Source organism: Anabas testudineus, chromosome 15 (assembly GCF_900324465.2).
Source record: "Anabas testudineus chromosome 15, fAnaTes1.2, whole genome shotgun sequence".
Classification (NCBI taxonomy): Eukaryota; Metazoa; Chordata; class Actinopteri; order Anabantiformes; family Anabantidae; genus Anabas; species Anabas testudineus.
Window position 1 is genome coordinate 14,874,010 of NC_046624.1, and position 24,529 is coordinate 14,898,538.

The 24,529-nt window shown below is 39.8% G+C and overlaps 1 protein-coding gene across 1 annotated transcript; it reads right to left on the reverse strand.

Annotated features, from left to right (window-relative positions):
• Window positions 1–1,216: 1,216 nt before the first annotated feature.
• Window positions 1,217–24,145, reverse strand: oprm1 (opioid receptor, mu 1). Its single transcript, XM_026353890.1, has 6 exons — window positions 23,731–24,145; window positions 6,982–7,331; window positions 5,825–6,000; window positions 4,937–5,115; window positions 4,456–4,639; window positions 1,217–4,278 (listed from the first exon to the last, which is right to left on the reverse strand). The coding sequence occupies exons 1-6, from the start codon at window positions 23,982–23,984 to the stop codon at window positions 4,273–4,275; spliced, it is 1,149 nt and encodes a 382-aa protein (XP_026209675.1). The 5' UTR covers window positions 23,985–24,145; the 3' UTR covers window positions 1,217–4,272.
• Window positions 24,146–24,529: the final 384 nt, after the last annotated feature.

Consider the following 24,529-nt stretch of genomic DNA (forward strand, 5'->3'; position numbering starts at 1 on the left):
ACGCTATTTGATAATAATCGCTGTGACAGGACAATCATGCTGCCAACTCCAATAAGATTATGCCCGGCTTCCTGACGGCCCGGCACATGACAAGCTAGAGCTGAAGCCATATGCAGACATACTGTACATGCCACAAACACGCTTCGTCTCAATTTTAATTTCTACTCTTGGATGCACACACACTCTTAAAGACATGGAAACTTAATGAATACACAGTGATGTCATGATTCCACCGGACTTTTTGAACACATTTGTATTTTATAGTTCAAATTTCCATGACTGAAATAGGCTCCCTAAATTACTTCAAACAGCTTCAGTTAATTTTTAATGCTCTCTTTCACTTCCTCTCGACACTTGGTAATAGTAGCACCATATGTCAAGAGACTGGCCACGTGCTGAGTGAGGGGGCAGTGTCAGGGAGGATGAAAATGAAAAACACCTGCCCTTAAGCCGCCCTAATAATTGTGAATAATACACAATTCTGATGTAGAAGTTAGTTCCTCAAAAATATAAAGCTCAAAATGTAATAAGATGATATATAGAATTAGTTATAATGACAGTACATTACCTGATATTCCATCAGGTATTGCACATAAAAAAGATGGGAAAATTACAAATCATGACCTTTTCACTGCACATCATTTCTGTTTTAGTTCCTGAGCCCTCTATCTGTCAGTCACACAGAAGTTCACTTTAGTTTTCAGAGCAGTTTTTAAGAGATTTGTTTTTGAGGGAAGGTGGTGCTGGATAAAAATTCAGTGACTGCTAGCTACAGTATATACTGCATGTATATAATGTGGCAAGAAAAAATATGTGAACCCTTGTTTCTTGGTTTTCTGCATTAATTTGTCATAAAATGTGATCTGATCTTTATCTAAGTCAAGAGAATAATATATTAATAAATAATAACATAAAAAAAGTTTATTATTGAGAACAACCCTTAAAAAACGTATGTAAGAGTAACCCTGCTAGATATTTATATGCTATATAATATATATGCTGCTATATGTATATATATATATTATAAGAGGTGCTGGGACAGGTGGATTACATCCAAGGTCCAGTCTCATACTGACAAGTGCTGTATTACAGTTGTGTCTGTCCCAGTCAGTCATATATTATGTGGATATAATTTATGTGGAAATACTGCTTGTTTGATGAAACCACAATGCAGATGATAATTTACTCTGATGCAAGACAAGTAAATCCAGTCAAATTCATGTTTATTCCATAGACAATAACAGTAAAATAAAATTTATTGTGTTACAGTGTCATTCATAAAGTAAAAATTATCATCTGTACATTAGTAGATTACACGAAATGCCATTCAACACTTGAATGCAAGTTAAAAAATCATGGAGTCAGAAGTCATGTAAATAAAGCAAATTACTGTGTGCACAGAGCAAGGACACTGTTGAATTAATTCGATTTAAATCTACCTTCTGTATGGTGCACCAAGTGTCGCCTGCTGGAAATGTTTTATATTTATACACATTACATAAATGCCAAATGTCACCTTTGTTATGCTCATTTTCTTCAGATCTGATGCTGAATAAATATTGTTGACTTTGTCATTAGTGCCTATTTACTATGTTTTACATAACTTATACTGTGTGAATGAAGTGTTTAAACACAACAATCTATGCCTGGTTATCCTTTTTCTCCAGGCTGTTTATTTTTAAGGGAATCTTGTAAATAGGTTTTACAAGTAAATAAACTATAGAGGTTCATATTATTCTGAAAGACTAAAGCTGCAGGTCTCCTGGGCAAAAATAAGAAAAATAACAAATAAAATGTTATCTTCACTAGTTGATGATCCAAAGAAGACATAGAAATAAAAAACGTAGCTATTTCTTTGTTCATTCCTGGCCTGAATTCTGTTTGAAGGCAACAAAGGTAAAGTTGTGCACCGCGTGTGGCACTTGATGCTCCATACAACCACATTCTGCTGCAAATACTGTTATAATCATATTTGCTAACAGGTTTTCTGTCATTGTAGCTGTTGGCCAATAATAACATAAAATAACAGTCTACTGTTTATTCTTTTAAAATTGACTGCATGTGTAGCATTAGACACAAGGTTTTCGTAAGAAAAGAAACAAATATGAAGAGTCTTTGAAGTTAAACTCATATATATTACTACATATTCACATATTCATTTAAGGTATTACAAGTATTTATTTATATACATCAGGCAAATTCATGTGACGAAAGACTTGCTGGTTCACCATCATCGTCTGACATAATTTTCTGGCAATGTCATCAGAATACTTACAGTATTTTACAGGGAGATTAATACAATCAGGTTCATCTTTGCAGATCTTTAGTAAAAAATACTGGTACACAAAATATTGAGTAAAGCTATCATAAAGGCAAATGGCAAGAATACATAGCATATAGCACAACACGTAAGCTCAAGCAATGTTAAAGATTACAACAGATGTACAATCCTGCTTGGCTCACTTGTTAAATACTTCAGAGGAGAATTGTTTCCATTTAAATCTATACATGCTGTAATGGCTGTTAAGCAGTAGTTAATCATATACTGGTAGTACCACGCTCTGCACGCTCTGTGCACTGTGCAAACAAGCGTATGCATCGTCTTTGCTGGTTTATAGGATCCACATTACACAAGGATCCAGCTGGTTTCCCTTCTGCACATTCAAAAAACTGTAAAATTCAGCACAGGAAACATATAATGTTCCACCACATGTCTGCTTAAGTCCAGTAAAAGAGCGACAAAATAGAAGAATGAAGACAGAGTGGGTGGTGAATGATAACAAAGGATTAGAGAAGGCTGAGCAGTACATCTACACAGTCAATCTTCCTGATGTGGCGAAAGCCGGCATGATGCTGTGAAGCTCGATCTATAGAGAATGATTTTAATACAATGTGCAGTATGACAGAGTAAACCCGTACTGAAGCGGGATGAAAAGCACAGTTGGTGCTGACAATGACTTTGAAGAATAACTCCTGACCAGTAATTCCTTCATGTGGTGACAGAGTCCGAGTCTTTGAGCCCGATATCGATCTACTTCCTCACACCCTGTAAAATAAGTTTTTTTCAACATTCACTCCCTTTTCACACAGGAAAACAATCAAAAAACAAAACTGGAGGAGGAAAAGTGACAGATTGGACTGAAGTCATTAATGAAATGAGTAAACATGAGGCAATTGATTGATCTCTTTTTACAACACAGATAATTTGCTTTAATTTGAGGGTTAGATCAATGGTAACTGGATTTCTTTCCTGTTAGAAGACAGATGTCCAGTTGCCTTGACTCAACTTCCACCTGAATAAAACAACATCATATTAGTGGCTTTAATCGATCATTCTATTCAGTAGATCCAGACATTCATCAGAGGTTTCTTCTGTGATTTAGTTATAATTAGTCACAAAATAACAGAAACAATTGTCAGTATAACACAATACTGGCCGGTGTCCATACAGTGGAGTCGACACCTCTATAAAATAGTTTAACCAAAACGTGAAGATTATCACCTAATAAAAGTTGGATTTACTGCAGAATGTGTCAGTTGCCAACTTGAGTATTGTTTGTTGTCATAATAATGATAAAAATGAGAACTATACCCAACTAGAGTTCATGGAGATTAGACGTGCAAGTTCCCCAGCTGCCTTGTGAGTTAAGCAAACTCAGTTCAGAGGTGAATCTTTAGACACATGGACAGTATATACAGATAGATTTAGTCAGTTTAAACAGTCAGGTCCTCATTTGACATGAAGAACTTATCATGAGTGAGTACAAAGAAATTATCTGAGGCTGGTTGAGGTGACTTTGTTGAATTCTAACAAAGAAACAACCATGATTTAATTATATACGTACCGAACACACACTAATGTTCTGTCATGAATGTTTCTGTCATTAAATTCTGTGGAGCGTTTTAGCTCCAAACTGTGGGAAGTCTAACACAGTTTTTCTTTATTTACAAGGTTAATTTAACAATTTGAACAAACTATGTGTCGTTTTACTAATGCTTGCAAATTCCAAAGTGGCCAGAGACATTACAAGTTGAATTAACTTGAAATGAACAAAACTGACATATTAACATTAAGTTATGTTGTTATCCAACACATCATCAAATAGTCTGTGCTATTGGATCTCAGTCATGTCCTGGATTCTTTGTGTATACACGTGTTTTATGTGTGCGTGGTCAGAGCCCTGTGGTGACCTGCGTGACCTCTGAGTTCAGATCGTCGTTGGCAACGCCGCCACAACAACGTGAGTCAACCGACGACCCCTCCAAGGCTAGTCATACCTGCAGAGAGACAAGTTACATGTAGAAAATATACAGTATTTTTCTGCTACGTGTAAAGAGAATAAATACTCATGCATACATTTATGCTTATAGTGATGTAGAGCGTGAGCTGAGGAGATGGATATGAATGAATGGAAATGATCTACTGGTAAATGTACACACAAAGACTGCCTGCACCTGTTGATTGGACCTTTCTCCCGTGTTTGCACTGATGTGTTCACGCTGTTGGAGCTTGCGGCTAGTGGCTCCAGTTCGTGACGAGTTTTGCATCTCCAGCACCGAGGGACTCGGTGTGCAGAACTCACGGAAACATCGCTTGAAGTTCTCATCCAGGTAGCCATAAAGAACCGGGTTCAGACTACTGCAGAGGGCAAAAACAAAGTCAAAGAGTAGAAAATCAATGTATGTCTGTACTACAGAGTAAAATGTGGGGTGTGGACCAATAAACATACATTATCAGAAAGTCAATATGATCTGCTTTAATCTGCAAAACCCACAATGTTTCTTATATGCACTCTTAAATACTTCTAATTTGTAGATGCAGGAGACTGCAAATGTCTCACCAGCAACAAAATGTTGAATGGCTAATTAAAAAAAACAATAAAAATTTGGTAGGTTGTCACATTTGGGGAGCAGTACCAACCAAACAAGCGTGTACCTGTTGGTGTAGCCCAGGGCAATGCAGAAATGCCAGGTAATAGTCTGCAGAGTGGAGCTGGGGATGTTGATCAGCGCTGTGATGATGACAAAAATGTGGATGGGAGTCCAGCAGACAATGAAGACAGCAACCACCACCAGGACCATGCGCGTGATCCGACGCAGGTTCCTGTCCTTCTCCTGTGTGTAAAATGTGTTTGTGAAGGAAGCATGTGGTTTAGTGTTGGCAATAAGTGGGAGAAGAGAAAGAACTACATAGAGAAAAGCAAGGTGGGGGGAATATAATAATATAACGATGGCAGTAGGACAAAGAAGAATAGAGGATGAACGATGGAAGGAAATTTTGGTGGAGAACACGGGGGGTAGGGAAAAGCAATTAGTGAAATTATTAGGAATGAAGAAGAGAATGTGGTTGGGGACGAAACAGGGAGAAAATCAAGAGGCAGCGAGAAGAGAAACAGGATGATGGAAGTTTAGAAGTGGTTAGAAAAAAGGCACCGGAGTCTGCAGCCACCATTATGTAATTTCCTATAAATACTGGCTATAAAATGATTGGGTCATTTTCACTTTCTACTGCTATTAGTTAAAACTGATTCACAACCTCAGGCTCAAGCTGAGAGCAACGAGTGCAACATGTTTGCATGCACGCTCTGAGCAGCCTTCTATTGTGCTTCGTTATTCAGAAAGATAAAATCAATTACTTATTCAGTAAGTGGAGTAGGTCACAGAGTTAGAGGAACCGTGCTTTTAAAGGTTCATGAAATTCTCCCTTATCTTTGCATTCAACAAATCCAGTTTGCATCTAATTAAAAGCCTTTGGCAGCGAATTGTGAGAACTCTCCATACTTTATGTGCTAGATTTGACTCGGAAAAACAGATTTTTCTTAACCTGGGAGCCTGACAGCATGCGCACACTCTTGAGCCGCAGGATCATGAGACCGTAGCAGACGGTGATGATGAGAACAGGCATTATAAAAGCAAAGATGAACACGCAGATCTTCAGCAGGGTGTCCCAGTACCAGGAGGGGTGGGGGAAAATCAGTTTGCAGTCCACAATGCTGGAGGCTGTTGAGGACGAGAACACACAGATATCGTATATGTTCACATGCACTTAATTTTGATGATACAGCAAGTAGTCATACTGTCTTTCTTATATTTTAACTAGAAATAGAATTATTAACTCAACATTGTTTTATAATAACACAGGGGAGGTGCATATGCTTCTTACGCTGTACCACAAAGGCTTAAAGCGAACCCTTCACTGACACTTTTGTGGTGCTAAAGCAACAATATCTATAAGCGCCATGCCTCTCTGTGGGTTACAGCTTCACAGTGCCTGTAATCTCTCATAATTCTCCTCTCTCCAAACAGAGCAGGATCACACTTCAGCAGTTTCAGAGGCAGTTTTCTCTTCATTGCCACTGAAATTACACAGACACCCTGTCAGGGAAGCCTATCTTTGCAAGTAGTTCTTTAACTATGCAGACAGTCAGGCATATAGCATTAAATGATTCTGCTGTGCAATTGCACTGAGAAACCTAAACAACTCTTCTCGACTGTCTCCCTTTATAGACCCTGCTGGAATACATAATTGCTCTTTAAAGCTGAGAGGCAGAGAATGAAGCAAATGTGTTTTCTTCCTGGTTTGTGCTTGTGTTGGGCCTGTTGGAGAACTAATTGTCTACCAAGGACTAAGAAAGAAAGAAGCACTTCTCAGCTTCATTGTTGAATGGTTGCTACTTGAGTCTTGGATGCTACATTTACTATTCAATTCATTAAAGATCGTTGTATGAAATAAACATTACAACACATTTAACCATAAAAGGTTGTGCTTTGCTTTAATTATACCTCAAGAAGAGCTATTTTCTATACATTTATTGTAGTTATTATAATGAAATGCATGTTAAACGTTTAAAGGTGTTTTATTTATCATCCAAACACAATTCCTCCATTTTTAATACAAACATTTGAACATCAGAGTTTCGTAAGTCCACTAATCTTTTGTCGCACTGTACTCAGCAGGTATAAAGGTGTTTTCATGCTTACGAGTGACAGCAGTGGAGGCCATGAACATGACAGGCAACCCGATGGCTGAGGAGAGAATCCAGTTGCAGACGTTGACAATCTTGGCATTGCGTGGTGTCCTGAAGTCCAGCGCTTTGACTGGGTGGCACACAGCAACGTAGCGGTCGATGCTCATGGTGGTGAGGGTGAAGATAGAGGTGAACATGTTGTAGTAGTCGATGGACATCACCATTTTGCACAACTTGTCCCCAAACGGCCAGGTCCCCATTAGGTAGTTGACGCTCTGGAACGGCAGCGTGCTGGTGACCAAGGCGTCGGCCAGCGCAAGGTTGAAGATGTAGATGTTTGTGGCAGTCTTCATTTTAGTGTATCTGCATAAGAAAGCAAAAAAGTATTTTAAGACAACACAACACTGGGCTCTGACTTTTGTTTTTCTGTGCTTTTGAAGACATTTTGAATCTGTTTAAGGTTAATTTTCATCTATCTGTAGGTTACTGTTGTAGAAAACAAACTGTCTGGTCGTTGTTTGTTGTGAATTAGTAGTTTTGTGTATCCTTGCAGAATTTTAGTAGTAAACCATTTAAAAACCCATTATATTTCATGAAAAATGCTATTCTTGGCTCAGAGAAGTTGAGCATTGATATGGAAATAACAGTACATTTAAAAGTTATGTATAGTGTTTGTGTCTTATGGCACAGAACCTCTTACATTTCTTACATTTTACATCATCTTCAGATGCTTTTATCCAAAGTGACTTACAAGTGAGGTACAAAGTGAGCAAAATATCTAAGCCAAGGAAAAGAACTACAAAGTAAAAGGGTCTAGGAGGAGTGGCTTCAGTTAGTGTCAGATTTGAAAGATTTTTTTAAGGTTTTAAGTGCAGAGAAAGGTTTGAAATAATTTTGTTTTCAGCAAGTTTTCAAAAGTTGAGAGTGAGGCAGCTGAGCGTGCAGAGGTGGGTAGGTCGTTCTACCATCGTGGAACCACAGAGCTGAAAGGTTTTGCCTGGGACATTTTGAGGTGAGGTAAGGGGACTCTAAGACATTGTCCTCTTGCAAAGCGCAGTGGGCGAGAGCGATGAGGGAGTTCAGGTAAGCTGGTGTTGTTAAGTTGACCACTTTGTGGGTCAGAGCTTTGATCTTGATGCAGGCAGCTACAGAAAGCCATTCCAGACACCTGAGAAGTGGTGTGACGTGTCCTTTTTGGCTGATCAGTAATACAATGCAGTAGTCAAACCGAGATATGACCAGAGCCTGCACAATGAGTTGTGTTGCATAGTCCCAGAGGTAGGGTCTGATCTTTCTGATGTTGAAAAGGGCAAATCTGCGACGTGGTTGGTAAAGCTCAGTTGATCATCAGTAGCCACCAGCACCACCACTGAAAATCACCATGGATCCTATGTTGATGCTAATGTTGTGTTTTTATTGAATTCAGGTCTTTTGCACCAGTTACTGATCTATTTCATAACACCAAACTCAGCTCTGTTTAAGGAGCTGCCCACAGTGGAAAACTAACTGTTACTTAAATATATCACAAAGAAATTACTTCCCTCAGATAGTTTACAGCGCATATACTGAGCAGCTCTCCTAACAGTAATGTGCACATATTAAATGTGAATGTATCTCATTAATAATTTCAGCTTTCATATTTGTTTTGTATACTTCCTGCAGCAATTCATGGGCAGGCTTTGGCACAACTCCCTGAGGTGAACGAAAGGGCGCAACAATGCTCAGTCAATCAATATGGTACAAGACTGAAGACGAGAAGTGGTTCAAAGAGCGTAGATAGTGGAGTGTTTAGACCGTTGAGACTGTGCATCCATTTACACAGAGAAGAGGATGGAACACAGATGGTTGTTTAACACTCGTGTCAGAAAAGAAATATATGTTTAGCATTTGCAGAGCGTAAAACTGGAGCTTGTACATCGTAACCCATACAGCCAAGACCCAACTCAGATGTTTATAAAACATCAAATTTTTAGCTTTTCATGTAAAAACATAGTGAAAATTCAGTTTCTGTGTAGTTTTTTATCTATTTTTATTTTTTGCATTTGGATGAAAATGGAGTAAAAAGCCTGAGAGCTGAAATATTTCTATTTCTGGGTCCTCCAGTGAGGTCAATATACCTGCAAGCTGCAAGGTCCACAGAGTGTCATTACACAGAAAGAGCTAATCAACCCCAATAATAAAGCTATAATGAAGCTGCTCAGGAAATATACAATTCTGCCTGTAAGAGGCACTTTCACTGATTTTTTCTGATTAGTTTTGCACTGATGTTCATTTCCTTCTCCTTTTAGGAGATAGATGTTTTTCTCTTAAATATCAAGCAGGTTTTTTAGGTTGAGGTTAACATAAAGACTGGAATCAGTGGACGCAGTCACCTTGGCTCGTTTAAAACAAAAGTCACCAGTAAAGCCCACTAACTCACACTTCCTATGGTGAATTTTCCATCAGTGCAAAAACTGGAGAGCAAAAATGACAATAAGGGGCTGAGCAGCTTTAACACATAACCCCTAGAAAAAAAGCAAATTTGGTATTTGTCCGCTTTTGTAAAGATCAAACAAATGTGATATAATGTGTTAATGATTGGGTTTCAGTGTCTTCCAGAGAGCAAATAACTGTAATTTACAAAAATGTCAAACTATTGCTTTAATTTAATTTTGGAAGCACAACAAAAGCCGTGGTTGCACTACTCCTCGTAAAGGCTACGTAGACACATCCTTGTTGTAACAGTATTAAATTCATCTGGGTGCACAAAGTGACAATGATATATTACACCCAACAGCCTTCACTTTATTAAACCCCAACTGTCACTCTTCTACCAAGGTAATTTACTTCGGTTTTGTTTTAGCACTCCCCTCGATAATCCCGAATCCTCTTAACAACAGAGATGACAGTTCATTAAATTCTGATTAACACTGACAGCTTAACGTGTTTATTATTTTAGGCTTTATTTGCACAGGGACCATTGAGACACTTTGAGATGCAGTAAAAGCTGTCACCTTACACGGAGCTGGAGGTAATTTCTAACATCCTGTTATTGACTTTGAGATTGTCTTTTACATGCCTGCAGACGATAGCTTGTATTTCTCCTGTGTGTTGCATGTCTGCGTCTTTCTTTTGTACAGCACACGATACGGGGGGGTGGGGGGGGGGGGGGTGAGAATGACCTCATCTCAGCTAAAGTCACTGAGTGAAATGTTTTATAATGGGTTTTTGGCTTTAATTTCTTTCTATTCTATTAAGGTTTTCTCACAATCATTACTCATTTATTGCCAGTTTGTTTAATTATGTTGCAGCAGGCTGGACAGGTCCACACCAGGTTCATCTTAGAACCAAGTTGTTAGGTTCCCGCCCTCACTTACCGTGAGGCTTTTAAAGTGTGAGCTACCTTGACCATAAAACATAAGCTTTATGATTATCAACTTATGACTAAAGTGTGCTTGGCTGATCAGATGGAGCAGACAGGCTAGACAAAGTCTTCGGATGCTTCTAAGTGCTAACTGCTGTTGTGCCTGGGGTTATACTTTTGTTTTTGACAGCGGGTTCCCCACTCTAACACGCTTTGTTGTGTTTATCTGCAAGCAGATTCTCGACAAGAGGGGCTGCAGCAAAATCTGTATACTGAGCATTTATTCATTGTTGTTTTTATGTGGTTGAATTACTGTATATGGTCACTATAGGTTATGTTTAAGTGAGAGTGTCTCTTCCTCCTTTGTTTGGTAGGCCACAGTCCTCACACAACAGTGTAATACTATCAGTATCTATTATTATACTGCTTAAAGCCCTTAAGATGTTACTGTATGTCTTAATGTATTTTACCAGTTATTATGAAAAGTTGATTAATGTTTCTCTAAAAATATATAAACATTTAATTCTGTTGGAATTATCTTTCTGTACTTTTCTGCTGTTGCAAATTCTAATGGTATTGTTATAATTACCATCCTTCCTAGGAGACTGCCTGGTCATAAGATGGTTCCAGGAAACTTGCTACCCACCAGCAGGTATTTCATCAGATTCAACAACTTTATGAGCTGTGTGTAGCTTGAATGACTACTGTGTTATATGAACTGACAACATAGATTTAGAAAATGGATATTTACTGAGTAAATCAAACACATGAATACCTAATAACATGTAGAATTTACTTTCAAGCATATCATTCATACAGGGGATAGAGATTTCCCATGGATGACTTCTCACTGTGGAAGAAAACTGTGCAGCAGAAGATTGTCTCATTAAATCTCAGTTAACAGACGACAAATAAAAATATTTTCAGCAAATATTCTGCCTTTTATTGAAAGGAAGATAAAGTGACAGTGAAACCAGAGGAAAATCTGACAGATGAAACCATTTGCAAAGAGTAAATCCTCACTGCGCTGCATATACAATGCTCAGTAACAGGAATTATTCTGCCTCTAAACTACCTGAACTCTGTTTTTTTTCCTGGACCACTGAAGCATAGAGGTGGCAGATAGATGTGCTGTAATGGACCTTAAAATCCTCCAAAGCAGTCTTTTCAGTGAAATACTGTATAATTCATAACCTTCCATCAACCCATTAGATGATGTTGGGGGTGACATGCTGTTTCCTTCTTTCTCCTTTTTCTTTCTCTTGCTGGGTTTATTTCTCCGTAAATGAGAAAAAAACAGATTTTGTCATAACACTAAGTGATTTCTGTGATGAGCCAGATGAGATTTTACAAACTTCACATGCTCCCAAAAGACAGACTCTTGGATGCATTAGTTAAACACTTAAATACATATGCAAATACGCAACTGCATCCGTTCCTCCTTTGAATACACTTCAGTACACAGGCTTAAAACAGGATTTGTTGTTTTGATCTGCACATGTTTAATATCACCTTTTTGGCTGAATTGTAATTATGATAAAATACGGTAATTAGGTTTTACCCTTATTCTGACAAATCATTTCCTATGTCTACTTTAGGACAAATTATTGAAAAGAAATGAAATTATTGAAATGAAATAACCTCTAGCCTGGCTCCCTAATTAGCCTAACATGTAAACAGAAACAGCCATTTAAGTGGTTGTTATTTTTCTGAATTAGAATTTTCTGTTCTGTTTTGGGCCCTTGTGATGTTGTTAAGAAAAAGCATTTCAATGGCAACACATTTAGATTTTATAATGGAAATGAAAGTGACCAACCTTTCACATAGTGGTATATTATAATGTAGTGCGATGGACTGCAAGAAGAATATAACATAATCAAATTACAAATAGTTTTTAAACAGTAAAACAGTTTTTTGTTGTTGTTGTTGTTGTTGGTTTGTTTGTTTGCCACGTTAAGTCAATAATAATCTCTCTGTCATGAGTAAACAAGGTATGAAACTGCATCTCAAGTTTAATAGAAACCTTTTTGTTTGCAGTGGATCGTGCTAAAAATAGTAAATGAACTAAACATCTACATGCTAATGGTTAATTTGTTATGATCAATTTGTGTTATTAATTACCAATAAGTACAACTGTGAGTGAGAATGTCAATAATTTCCCAATTATGTAGTAAATAAACTAAAATACTGGACTAAAAAGACATAGAGACAAAGTGAGGGGATCATCATAAGGAGTTATTAAGGGGGCATCGATGTCTGTACCACAGCAATATCACAGTTAAATATTTCTTGACATAACCACAACTAATTTGCACCTCAGGCTGTTGTGACAGAAACAGTAAATAATTTATTTCTTTTCTGATGAGCTAATGACTTTGTATTCATTCATTAGGATTCTTTACCAAACCCCATTGCGATCCATCCAATAGCTGTACTAACGTGGTACATATAAAGGATTGCACATGACTGACCATGGTTCTTTCATTATAAACTGTAAGACCTGAGACCCTGCTCACACGTGTTTGGTCACAAAAACTCTCCAGTCACATCGATCACTGCGGGTGTTGTTTGTGTAATTGCCATGAACCAGGTTAACCCCAGCTGTTCAATAACAAAGGGCAAACACTGGTCCAATAATTGTATTCCTGGCTGCCAATAATATCCATGATTCCTTCTGATTCAATAGAAAAACACACAGTGACTGACGTGAGCACCTGCCGGACAACTAGGCAGCAGGGAAAATGCATTCTGCCCACACAGCGTGTCCCTGGTTCAGGAAAATGGTACCCGGCATGGAGCCATTCAAATGTGCCTGAATGTTAATTAGTTGATAACGGTCTGTTTTCACATACAAGGATGGTGCCTCACCATGGCAACAGCTGTGATCAGGCAGAGGAGTCTTATAGTAGGATCATAATGATTACATATGAAGAACACAATTACGATAAATCATCTCTGAAAGTGAATTTCTGTGCGTCAGCCTGAGTTTTAATGCGTGTCTGCAGATTAAAAGCTCAGACTTAATGAGGCAGCGACAATAAAAACCTTCTATGTTTTATGTGACCAAACATGTCATCAGTAAACCAGGAAATACATGTTCTGTTTTTAAAAGTTGTAAAACATTTGGATGTTTTTATGTGTTCTCGGGTTCCTTCATTTTCACTGGCTGCTGTCTAATTGGTTAAACATAAACTAATGAATATTACTTTCACTTTCAGAGCCTGAAGGAGAATCCTGATAGATTGAAATAAAGCTAAATCAGTATGGCATAATTTAGTTAGCAGCACAATAATAAAAGATAAAAGCAAAGTAACTAAGTGAAAAAAAGATACAACAGTGCAGCGGTTTATAAAAATAAAATTAGCTTGGGATTTACGATAGTTTATATCTAATGCTCTGCTCATCGTTCGCTGGTCTCAAGTAAACACTTCCTCTGTTTGATGTGTCAAACATATTTTTTAAATGTTAACAGATATTAAAGCACTAATAACAACTTGACTGGAGCTCTGTGTTATTTAACACGTCTGCAGTGAATCAACAGTCCTGTCGCGTCATGTTTCAACAAAAGTCAAGATGAAACCTACACACTTATGGTCAACAGTCTGCAACAGGAGCTCGTTAGTTTTCACAGCTCTTGTTACACTGCAAGCTAAACATAATTTATCAGCAGCCAGAGAAAGTGGCCTGTGGACGCGCAGCCGTGTCTATGATTCATGGGCTGCTGCTGGGTGCAGATAAACCGTTAGGTCCTGGATGCAGACATCTGTATGCTTTCAGCTTCACCCAATAACAACGTACATGCACGCTGTAAGAAGCGTGATGGATTACAGTGCACAGGGTGTTGTTCGTGAATATACGTGTGTATAAAGAGAGTACAGTATGTTATTATTCTGCTGAACTGCTTTGAAAAGTTTCTGTAGTTTTATGCTGATTACTTATAAGAAAAAGCTCAATTAATTTGTGCTTTATTGTTATTATTATGCTTGATAACATAAAGAATGTGCCGTGTTGAAAATGAGTGTTTTAAATAAGCTGCAATACTGTAGGTATCCATCCAACCAACAGATGCTCCACGACTTCCCCTCCACACGTGGTCATCTGACCAATCCCACCTACTCTCCCACCTGTTTCATGTTTCCTTGTCTGTTCAGCTTCATGCCCAGTTCTAACATTTAGTTTTTAATGTTTTTATTCTTCTGTCTATCTGCACCCACCTGCTTGAAACCCATCACGATCAATATTCATAAGAAATTTACATTTATTCATTAACCAAATGCACAGGTGCAACTTAGGGTTCAGTGTCTTGCTCAAGGACCCTTCTACATGTGGTCAGGAAGAACTGAGAATCGAACCACTAACTGGTTTGTGGACGACTGCCTTCGGCCCACTGACTCACAGCACAGTTACACAGTTCAAGACTGCTAAATCCAAATAGATGACAGGAAGGTGCAGACAAATCATCCTACTGACGGCGGCGTTCAGATAATAGATAACACTACAGGAAGTGTCACTGAGCATACACAAACAGCGTAGTGTCATTTTATCTGGAGGACACTTTATTGGCTAAAAGGCCTGTAAATACTGGACCTGTATCTCTTTTCAACTAAAGTGCTGCAAAGGAACTAAACTAGAAAATAGAAGTCGCTTCTTCCGTCATGTTTGAGTTTCCACTGCATCTGAAGAACTGTGGACAGTTAAACAGAAAGCACATTAAAAGACAGCAGCAGTGTCTGGAGCACAGTTTTCACTCAGAGATCCTGTTGTTGTTCGTCTTTACAGTAGTTTGACTCTGAATCTGCTGAGTGCTTTATGGTTATTTATTGCTGTTGTGCTGAACCATCTCAACCATTAAGCATTCAAATGCAAGATTTATTTATCCCGTTCGCTCAGTTTGTTCTCTCTCCTTCTCTGTCACTTGTTTGCTTATTTTCTCAGCTCATCCACACACTTCGTCTCATTGTCTTACTCTGTTTGAAACCGGGCCAGAAGCCAACAGCATTAATTGTTCTCTGAAATGAAATACCAACAATACAATGTGCACCCCTTTTTAATTGATCTTACTGGAGCCCACTGTAATGTCCCCCATTGTTCTGGATCCTCATGAAAGTCCAACATGCACTTTCAGAAAAATTAAGGTTTTAGCAAAATTGAAGCAGGAAGGATCTCTGATCTTATGTCGTCTCTTCCTGTAGTCGCTGCAGTCTATGCTGCTTCACAGCTTCATTTCACTACCACCAGTGTCAAGGCCCCAAAAAAACTCAGAGGGGAACTCAGACCTAGCTGCTCCAGTCCCATAATCCCTAATCAACAGGGTCAACACCAAGGTTTCTGCTAAATAGAAATTCTGCTTTGGCATCAGGCGTAATCAGACGGTAACTCCGATTCTGAGCTCCATTAAACACATTCAACTTCTCTTGATTACAAAACTGTGTGTCGCCACATAAACTCTCTATGGTAAAAAAAAAAAAAAAAAAAAAGAGGAAGAGACAAAGACGGCATTTAATGATTAATAACTTTATCACAGAGCAGTCACAAAGACGAGCACAAAGCACAAAACCACGATCAAGCTCGATGAGTGTGTAGCCAAGCACACCTGGTATTTTTATTAAAAACCAACAATGTGTGCAAGAGGGTTGGATGAAGTACGAACGAAAACAGGGTGCTGTGGTAATTAATTTATTATCCTCTCTGCCAAAAATATTTGGATTTTAACATCTAGGAGATGGCTCCATATTGCACTGTTGTGCGACACGAGTTCCTCCTGTTACATCCTGTCGTTCTCTTCTCAGGTTTGGCTTAATCCCAGTTTAAACTTTCCTATCATGACTGCTCTAATTTACATCTCACTTCGCCTTAACAGAGAGCGTAGACAAACATAAATTGAAAGATACGTCAGACACATCCACTGAGAAAACTGATAGCATAGAATAGTTGGGTGTGTGTTTGCATAAGACTTCATTCAGGTGTATAGCAGTATGCCAGTATACCTGAGTCCTTTCTAAAACGCACCGAAGCTGCCTGGATTCAGCTTGACAAGACACATTGCCTGAGCTGTCACAGAGCATCTGCTGTGACTCACATGAACACGAGAAACTCACACACCCACAAAAAAAAAAGATGAGTAGTTACAAGCCCAAAAGTCAGAGATACAAACAGCTCGGATGAGTGTGTCTCAGACCATTAGACAGAGATGGATGGATACTGTTGTGATGGATGTGCTGCTGCTCAAGCTCAGAGACGCTCATTGTAATGAAGGATTACACACAGAGTGATGAGACGTGTTGTGTCTCACATTGTGTTACTGTGTGTTTTCTTCAGTGTAGTAGTTTTGTAGTCAGCTAATTCTGAGCTTCTGGTTCAGGTTTTATTTTCAAATTAGTTTTCTCGTTGTTACTCATGGTTTGAAATGACCAGTGGGAGGAGTGTAGGCAATGTCTGCATTAGGGTGGTCAGCTAATACCTTAGATTGATTAAATTAAGAAAGAAAATACTGTATAGCCTGTTCTCGAGGAGATTCAAACTGATGACTGACATATTCTCTGATTGTCCTAAACTAATATGTTCTGTTTAAACACAGAATTGAAGATCCCCCAAAACAATTCAACCTTTTCTTTTTTTTACATCATCGTTGCTGTAAATGTGCTGTATCATAGTGATCTGTGTGAGCGAGACTCAGCAACTTCATGCAATCCTCCATTAATAATCTCGTTCTTTGTGAAAACCAAAGCACGTTCTCTGAATTTCTTTCCATATTCTCGGACAAATCAACCGTGACTGCACAAGCTATTGGATTTGGTTTTTAGCATCTGGAAAAACCACAGCTCCTCTAAACTACAACAGTGACAGAGCTGCTATTCAGCTGTACAGAATACTGTCTTGCTTAAAAAACATCTACAGTGTTCAGTCCTCTCTGTAGAGTATCTGAACTCGCTGTGACCTACTCAGTCATGGACATGCCTCCTCTGTTGAGCTTTTAAGTTTAGCCTGAATGCATAGGGCTCCTGGCAAATGGTGTCCTTTAAATGACAATATAAACAATGCTACTAGACATATTTTGAAAAACATACTTATCTACTTGCATTCACATGACAAATTGTTGAGTAAGCCCTTGTTCTAAGTCTACATGTTTATTAGCAATATATATACCTCAGGGAGATTTTAAATGAGCGTCACATTCTCCTGAAACACAACCTGGAGGTTCTGGTTATACTCTGGCTCTCTATAGAAAACACGTGTCCTTTACAGATCCTCCCATGTGCTCAGGGCTGGAAACATCTAATAAACATATTAATCAATCATGAGAGGCAACATATTGCAACACTGATTGCCCTGATTGTTGTAAGGAGATCAATACCCACAAAGAACACAAAGAAGCTCCCATGTGATGGAAACTCAGCAGATGTACAATTGATCCAAGGTCACTGTTGAAGATGTAACATAAATGCACACAGGCTTTTGAAAGATGTCGCACAAACTCCCTGCTAACTGATCCAAATCATCCACATATTATTATTTTGCTGTTTGAAAACTCCTTCACAGGATAATTAAAGCCGATGATCCGATTAAGGTTATTTGTGTACATCACCTCCTGTCATATTAAATGCAGCCTTGTGCATCACCACCTTTTTCAAGCCCTGTGAAGTTGACTCACATCTGCAGCTATCCTGAAAATCACCTCATGGTGTTGATATGTGGATGTTTTGTTAATTTTTTAAAATAACCTTGACAAATACAAATGGAAATAAAAATACGTGAATGTTTTACGACACAGTCAACTTACAGCGAAAGCTGCAACAATGCGGACTTGACCTATTTGGGAGATGTTTGACTTTAGTTTGCTAAACACTTTGAATTATTGTATCTACGTGGATCACAAAGGCATAAATCACACACACTGCATGTATTTGCCCATTGCATTGTGTTCTGCTCATGCATTTGACAATCACTGTCCACTTCATTGTGATTCACTGCCATAATAATTTTCCATCTCTGGAAATTTGCCAAAAAAAAGAGAGAGGGGGGAAACCAATTTAGGCCAAACCCGGATCCTCGGATGATGATGATAATGGGAGAGTTTATCAGCTTGTTGCTTAGAAACACCATTGTTAATGCACTGAAGATCTTCTGCAAAGACTGAATCCTAATGTCCGGACCTCACTGACTTAACGAGATTCAGCCAAAAGCTCTCTGCTCCCGTGTTCACATCTTAAATTCATGTTCAATATGTGCACGGCAGTGAAAAGGACATCGTTTGACCTCTTTGATTTGTTCTGTGTGCTCATCCTTGGCATCTAGCAACAATAAAGTATTACTGTTCTTTCTGAAAAGATGTACGTACAGTAGCAAGTGGTGGTGGGGAGGAGGCTGTGGTGTGACAGAACGTGTAAATAGAGCAAATCTCCAGTGCATTCTGTATTGTGAAATGTCAGCCTTGATGAAGAAAGACATGTTTAACAGTACCTGTCATAGAGCAGAATCAGAGTAAGTGAGTGAGTAATTCAGAAACTGACAGATTGACAAAAGAGATGAGAGCTCCCATCAGTCACGAAGAAGAGAAAGAGCCCCAGTCTGTCTTTTGTTCCCCCCACTCTTTGGTTAATCATCGTTTCCTCATTCTTCCTCCAATTTTCTCAGTGCGTAACAGTGACATTCTTCAAAATGTTACCTTTTCTATTATCTCTGAGACCTCCTCGGCCATGTTCTTCTCATTTCTGAAAGAACATTGAGGATACATTTCTTTAACTGTCGCTGAGTTCACCAGAACAGAACACGCCTGTTGAATCCAGACTGACAGTGCACTAATTCTCCAACAGTGCCCAGTGGTATTAAGAAGCATTACTCATAGACACAGGAAGGACAGCCTAATTACCTCCCCGCACTCTCTACTCATAATTGTCTCTCTAACAAGAAATTAGACTCTGTACCACCCTGTTGTTTGTGTGCACATACACAAATCTGGTTAGAGCAGCAGGCAGTATTCCCATCTCTGTGAGTCTCACACTGAGCTGTCAAAGTCTTTCATAGTGATAACGCCGATCGTTGAATTCAGGCAGCCGTTTGGTAAAAGCACAAGTCAAACAATTAATCTTTATTAGCAGCTGATAGTTTTATTGTTAGAGGGGGCAGAGGTTAGGGCTGAACACATTTTTTCCTTTACCTGAGCCGGGCTAGTTTGTTAGTACTCGAAAGCACACAAAGTAATTGTAGCATAAAACCCACGGGCGAGCGGCAATTATTGAGCTGTCCACTTATCACAGGTTAACAGCAATTAAGGCCATAGTACACAATGGCTGCAGGTTCAGCGCTGTACAGCTGTTACAAAACTGAGGTCAGAACATCAGGTCTCAAATGTTTACAGGCTGTGAAGAGGTAGGAGAAGGATGTGCCAAGTACTGTGCACTCTGCACGAGTGAAACACAGCTCTGCGGTGGTTGGATGTTCAGAGCTACTTGAGGCACAAACCACGGCTATTAGTTCAGTGGGTTTATCTTCACAGCTCATGTACGAACACGTGAAACGATCCATATGCTGGATTCTCGCAAACATCGGTCAGCCATGATGTGAGAACAGACGCAGAAGCAGAACTCATTCAGACCCATAGAATACAAATACAGTATTTAACAATCACAAAGAAGATCTAAAATAAGGGGAGTGATCCTGAGGGCTGAGTTGTGCGTATTTTCCTCAATAAAAAAACAACACATACCCACTAACTGATTTTAATAAGATGTGAGCTATTATCTTTCATGCCACACAACAAGAGTCCTGTTAACAGTAGCTGATAATTGTATTACAACAAACATTTGGGGAATTTATACACAGTGTCTCTAAAAACACATATTTTATTTTACATATTGTTAATAGATCTATGGTGGCCAAACTGTGCCATTCTTATTCTGATTAAAATGCACTGTGAGCTTTAGCTGAAGCAAATATGAATCTTGAGGAGTCAGGACTGGACTAATCAGGTGGCTATCTTCCAAAGTGAGTCTTTTTAGTTTGCATCTCCCTCTTTGTGCTTCCATGAGCAGTGTTTTCATACTGAGAAAGAGAAGGAATTCGACATTTGATATTAAAAAGAAGCCTAAAAGTAACGTCAGCTGAAGGGAAGCTTCAGTTTTGTATATTCAAATCATATTAAGGAGAGAAAGAAATTACGTCACCAGCCTGTCTTGTGATCTATCTTTTAAATACATTCATATTTTTGCCTTTTTGGATCAATAATCTGTACAAAAAGTAGAAAATGATTGTATGAAAGGCTAAAAGCTGTCTGGACTGACCATTAACCTCAGCGGCAAGTGGTAACCGAACATCAAAAGAGTGCAGGTTATTTGTTTAAAACTCAGCCAGGGACCAGGGACATGACCTGTTTGTCATGTCAGGCAGCGGTAGCTACAAGAAATCCATTAGAGAGACGCATTAGTGAGGATGCATGACATTAGTCTTGTGAAGCAGATTACGTTAACTCTCATCATAACATCGTACTTCACGCGGCCCGGGTTCAAACTCTCCTATAAACAGCGCGGACACACGTGTTTAGAAGTTACTTTGACATCAGAAAGCACAGTAGTGGAAAATGTCCTGGCGATTGAAAGTAATTATGCTCTGGACAGCGTAGCAGCAGTTTAGTGGATCCCGGTCAGTGTGCTCAGATGTTCCACAGCTGCTGAACCATCCAAATGCTGAATATGACCAATCAGGGAGACGTGTGATGGAGGCAAGAGTTTGGGGGGGACGTGGTGGAGTCATTTTGCACTCTTCACGCTCAAAATGTCTCCCAATGTTTCCATGGTAACAGGAAGCACTCTGCACCGGCGGCGTATTCCTTGTGGAACCCAGTGGTTTCTGCTCGACCGCGATTGATTTTTCCGATTGAGTGTGTGGCTCTCTGGTTGTGTTTGTTTGCTCACAAGAAGTTTGCGGATGTAAGTGTGGAGCAAACAGACGAGGGGCAGAGAGATAAAGAGTGAGGGAGAAATGTTTTATGGCTTTAAGGTTATCATTAGTCAGACAGCGAGGGGAAAACATCCTTCATCCACTGCTGTCTCTATTTAATCTAGCAAAATTGCATTCAAGGCTGCGACTGTAAAGTGGGGACAGGGAGTTCAAGACTGCATTTCCATTTACAAGTAAATATCTACTGTGTGCTATTACCTAAATGGCTCTTCACTCTCAATCGGCCGACAGAGAGAGAAAAGACCAAGAGACAGGCAGAGATAAAGAGAAATAGACAAAGAGGTTGATGAATGTTAATGACCGTGATGGACTGTCCTCACAGGAAATGAGATACATTCTTTACCTTCAACGCATTTCCCTCAAAGTCTCATTAGTCGAGCTCAAAAAGTTGCAAAACCCAACAAAACACCTGTGCACATGCACACCTGGTTGTGTGTCAGCATCGGCGCTCTTGGCCATCTCATTACATCGAGAAAAGTAGGCGATGGGTGGGGAATGTTAAATCTACTTCGCAGTGTTTACCACAAATCATCCAAGTATAGGAGGGCTTAGGCTTTTCACCATCTATTATCTAGTTTGTAGAGTTTTAGTTTGTGTTGCTGCAAAACATATTTCACCATTTGATTTAACGTCTGCCTTCACCGTGCTCTCCCTCGCTTTTCTACTTAATTTTGTGGCTATAGCAGTGCAAAAAGGGAAAGATGTGTCAAAGGTAATGTGGGGTAAAGAACAAACACATCCAGCATAGATGCAGAAAACATCTTGCAGAGATGCCTGCACTCTTCAGCAAAAACAGAACTATTTGGGGAAGCACTCAGACTGAAGAGGATGATGTGTGCAGTCTGGAAAATGAGCATCTGCTGGAGACAGGAGAATTATAGGTGTAACAAATTAGTGACATATTAAAGTGGCATCAAAATACACAGTAAATCAAAATAAATAAGCCTGTTCCTCGTTTTAAACTACAATAAAGTGATGTCATTATGTTAAAGGGCCTCTCTGATAAGTCGATCACAGCAAACTCTCCACTTGCCACTTTTCACTGACTCCATCAATCCAGTAAAGTGGATAATCACAGAGTAAAAAAAAAAACAAAGCTGGACCAGCATCACCTTTATCTTCATCCTCCTCACTTTTTAACTTTCTCATTACTCGCCATCAATCTTTCTCCCCTCAACCCTCCACACGCCTCCACTCCTTTCCCAAGTCTGCCTCTCACCTATTTCATCCTTGTGTTCCTTTCCCACTCCCTCTCTCTGTATCCTCTCCACCAATCGAGAGCCTTTTATCACCTGAAAGAGCCTCGTCTGGAATAACATGCAAACAGCCGGGGAGCATTTAACTAACAAAAATGTCAACTTTTCACATGTAATTAAAGGTCACTGGGGAAATTGTGCTTCTCACACTGACATCCTACTCAGGGGGCTCATTTGATTAGCACAATAGCTTACTTTCGGTGTAAATACATTTTAAGTTAGCACAAATTTGGTTTTCTATTCTGATTAGTAGTGCTGCTAAAGCCAGTAAGAAGTTATTAAAATCAGAAAAAAAAGTTAGCTTATGAAAGAGATGATTGATTGTGTAGAAAGTGGGCTTGAAGTCGTTAATTTGTTCACCACACACTCACTGTTTTACTAACTCTCACTTCCTGCCATGAGGTTTTTTGTCTCCAATATTAATTAATGAGCTGTTGACATGTCTGCCAGAGTGCCAGACAGTTGGCACAGTTGAAAAGTGACCCAGATTAAAGAAGAGGAAGCAGTGGAGGATGTATATTTAAGCAGCTACTGTAGATGTTTCTGCCTTAACGATGACAACTAGAGACCAAGCAATGCTCATTAGTCTGATCATCTGAAAACCCAGTAATGCTGAAACGGACTCTTCTGGCACTCTCTAGGCCAGATGCTTGTTAGAAGAGAACCGTCCAAACTATTCTAATTTACATGAAGGCTAAATTACACGTACATCTACATGCAAGGCAAGACAGGGACCTCGATCCACTCTGCACAAGACAGCGGCATCTGATGGGATTTGTGTTGTTTTCCAATTATGACATTGTGGCATATGCAGAGTGTTTTGATGCTGTGGGTTTCACTTGCTATGCAACATAGTCTAATGAGCACTTTGTTGTTATGGATATCTGTTGGTTGCTGTGTTTTTATGCATCTCTCTTCCTCTGTTCGCTCTTTGCGCGCTGGAGCAACTTGCTGCGTGGTTGGAGGCATTTTACGCACGAAGGACAGCAGCGCTTTCAGTGCAGCATTCACAAACACACATACGGAGACATACACACACACATATATATATACACACACCCTTATATCCAGCAATAGGAGTCCTTTCTCACTCAGTCATATTAGAAAGCCATAGTGCGCTCATAAAATTTAAAAGGCCTAATTATGCGCAACGCAGCTGAGACGACACATTCACACACCGGTGCTCGTGTGAGGACTTCTGTCTTACCTGACGATGATATACATGACCAGCACGTTTCCAACCAGCCCCACCACGCACACTATGGAGTAGAGAGCAGTTATAATAATCGCTATTATAACCGGGTTGGTGTCGTCCCCCATGCGGTCCACCTCGCACCGCGCCTCCGTGAAGCTCGTGGTGTTGGTGCCTTCGGTGAAGTTCCGACACACACTGCTGTTGTGGTACAGCAGTTGGACCTGGCTCTGGTAATCCGCCTCAGAGCCGTTGGCCATGCTCTCCATTTGTCCGGTTGCGCGCGTCTTTCGCCTCACCTCGGGTGCCTGTCGGCGGACTCTGGTGCCCTGATGCCCCGCTGGGTGCGTGTCCGTGGTTTTGCTTGGAGAAGCGCCGCGTTGGAGTTGCGCTCGAGCACCGACCGCACCGCCGGAAACGTGAAATCAGCCCGTGTAGAAGAATGTGGCCGCGCGTGAGGAGGTGAGGGTTAATGCCGGCGTGCGTGCGCGACACTCCGCTTACCGACGAGCCTGCACGGGACAGAAGCGACAATGTGGAAATGAATTAGTTCGCTGCCTTTCTTATTTCCTCCCTAGGTTCCTTCCCCACTTCTTTCCTTCCTCCCCCCTTCTTACACGTCCTTTCCTCTCTTTCTCTCGTCTTTGTTGATTCCTTCATTAATTCTTTCCTTCGCTCCTTCCCTTCCTACGCTTCCTTATGTCCTCGTTTGCTTCTTGTTTCCATCCTTCCTTATATTTACACTGCTGTTTCTATTCCTTCCTCCCGTCCCTCCTTTTTTCCTTCCTTTCTTCTTTCCTACTCTCTCTCACCT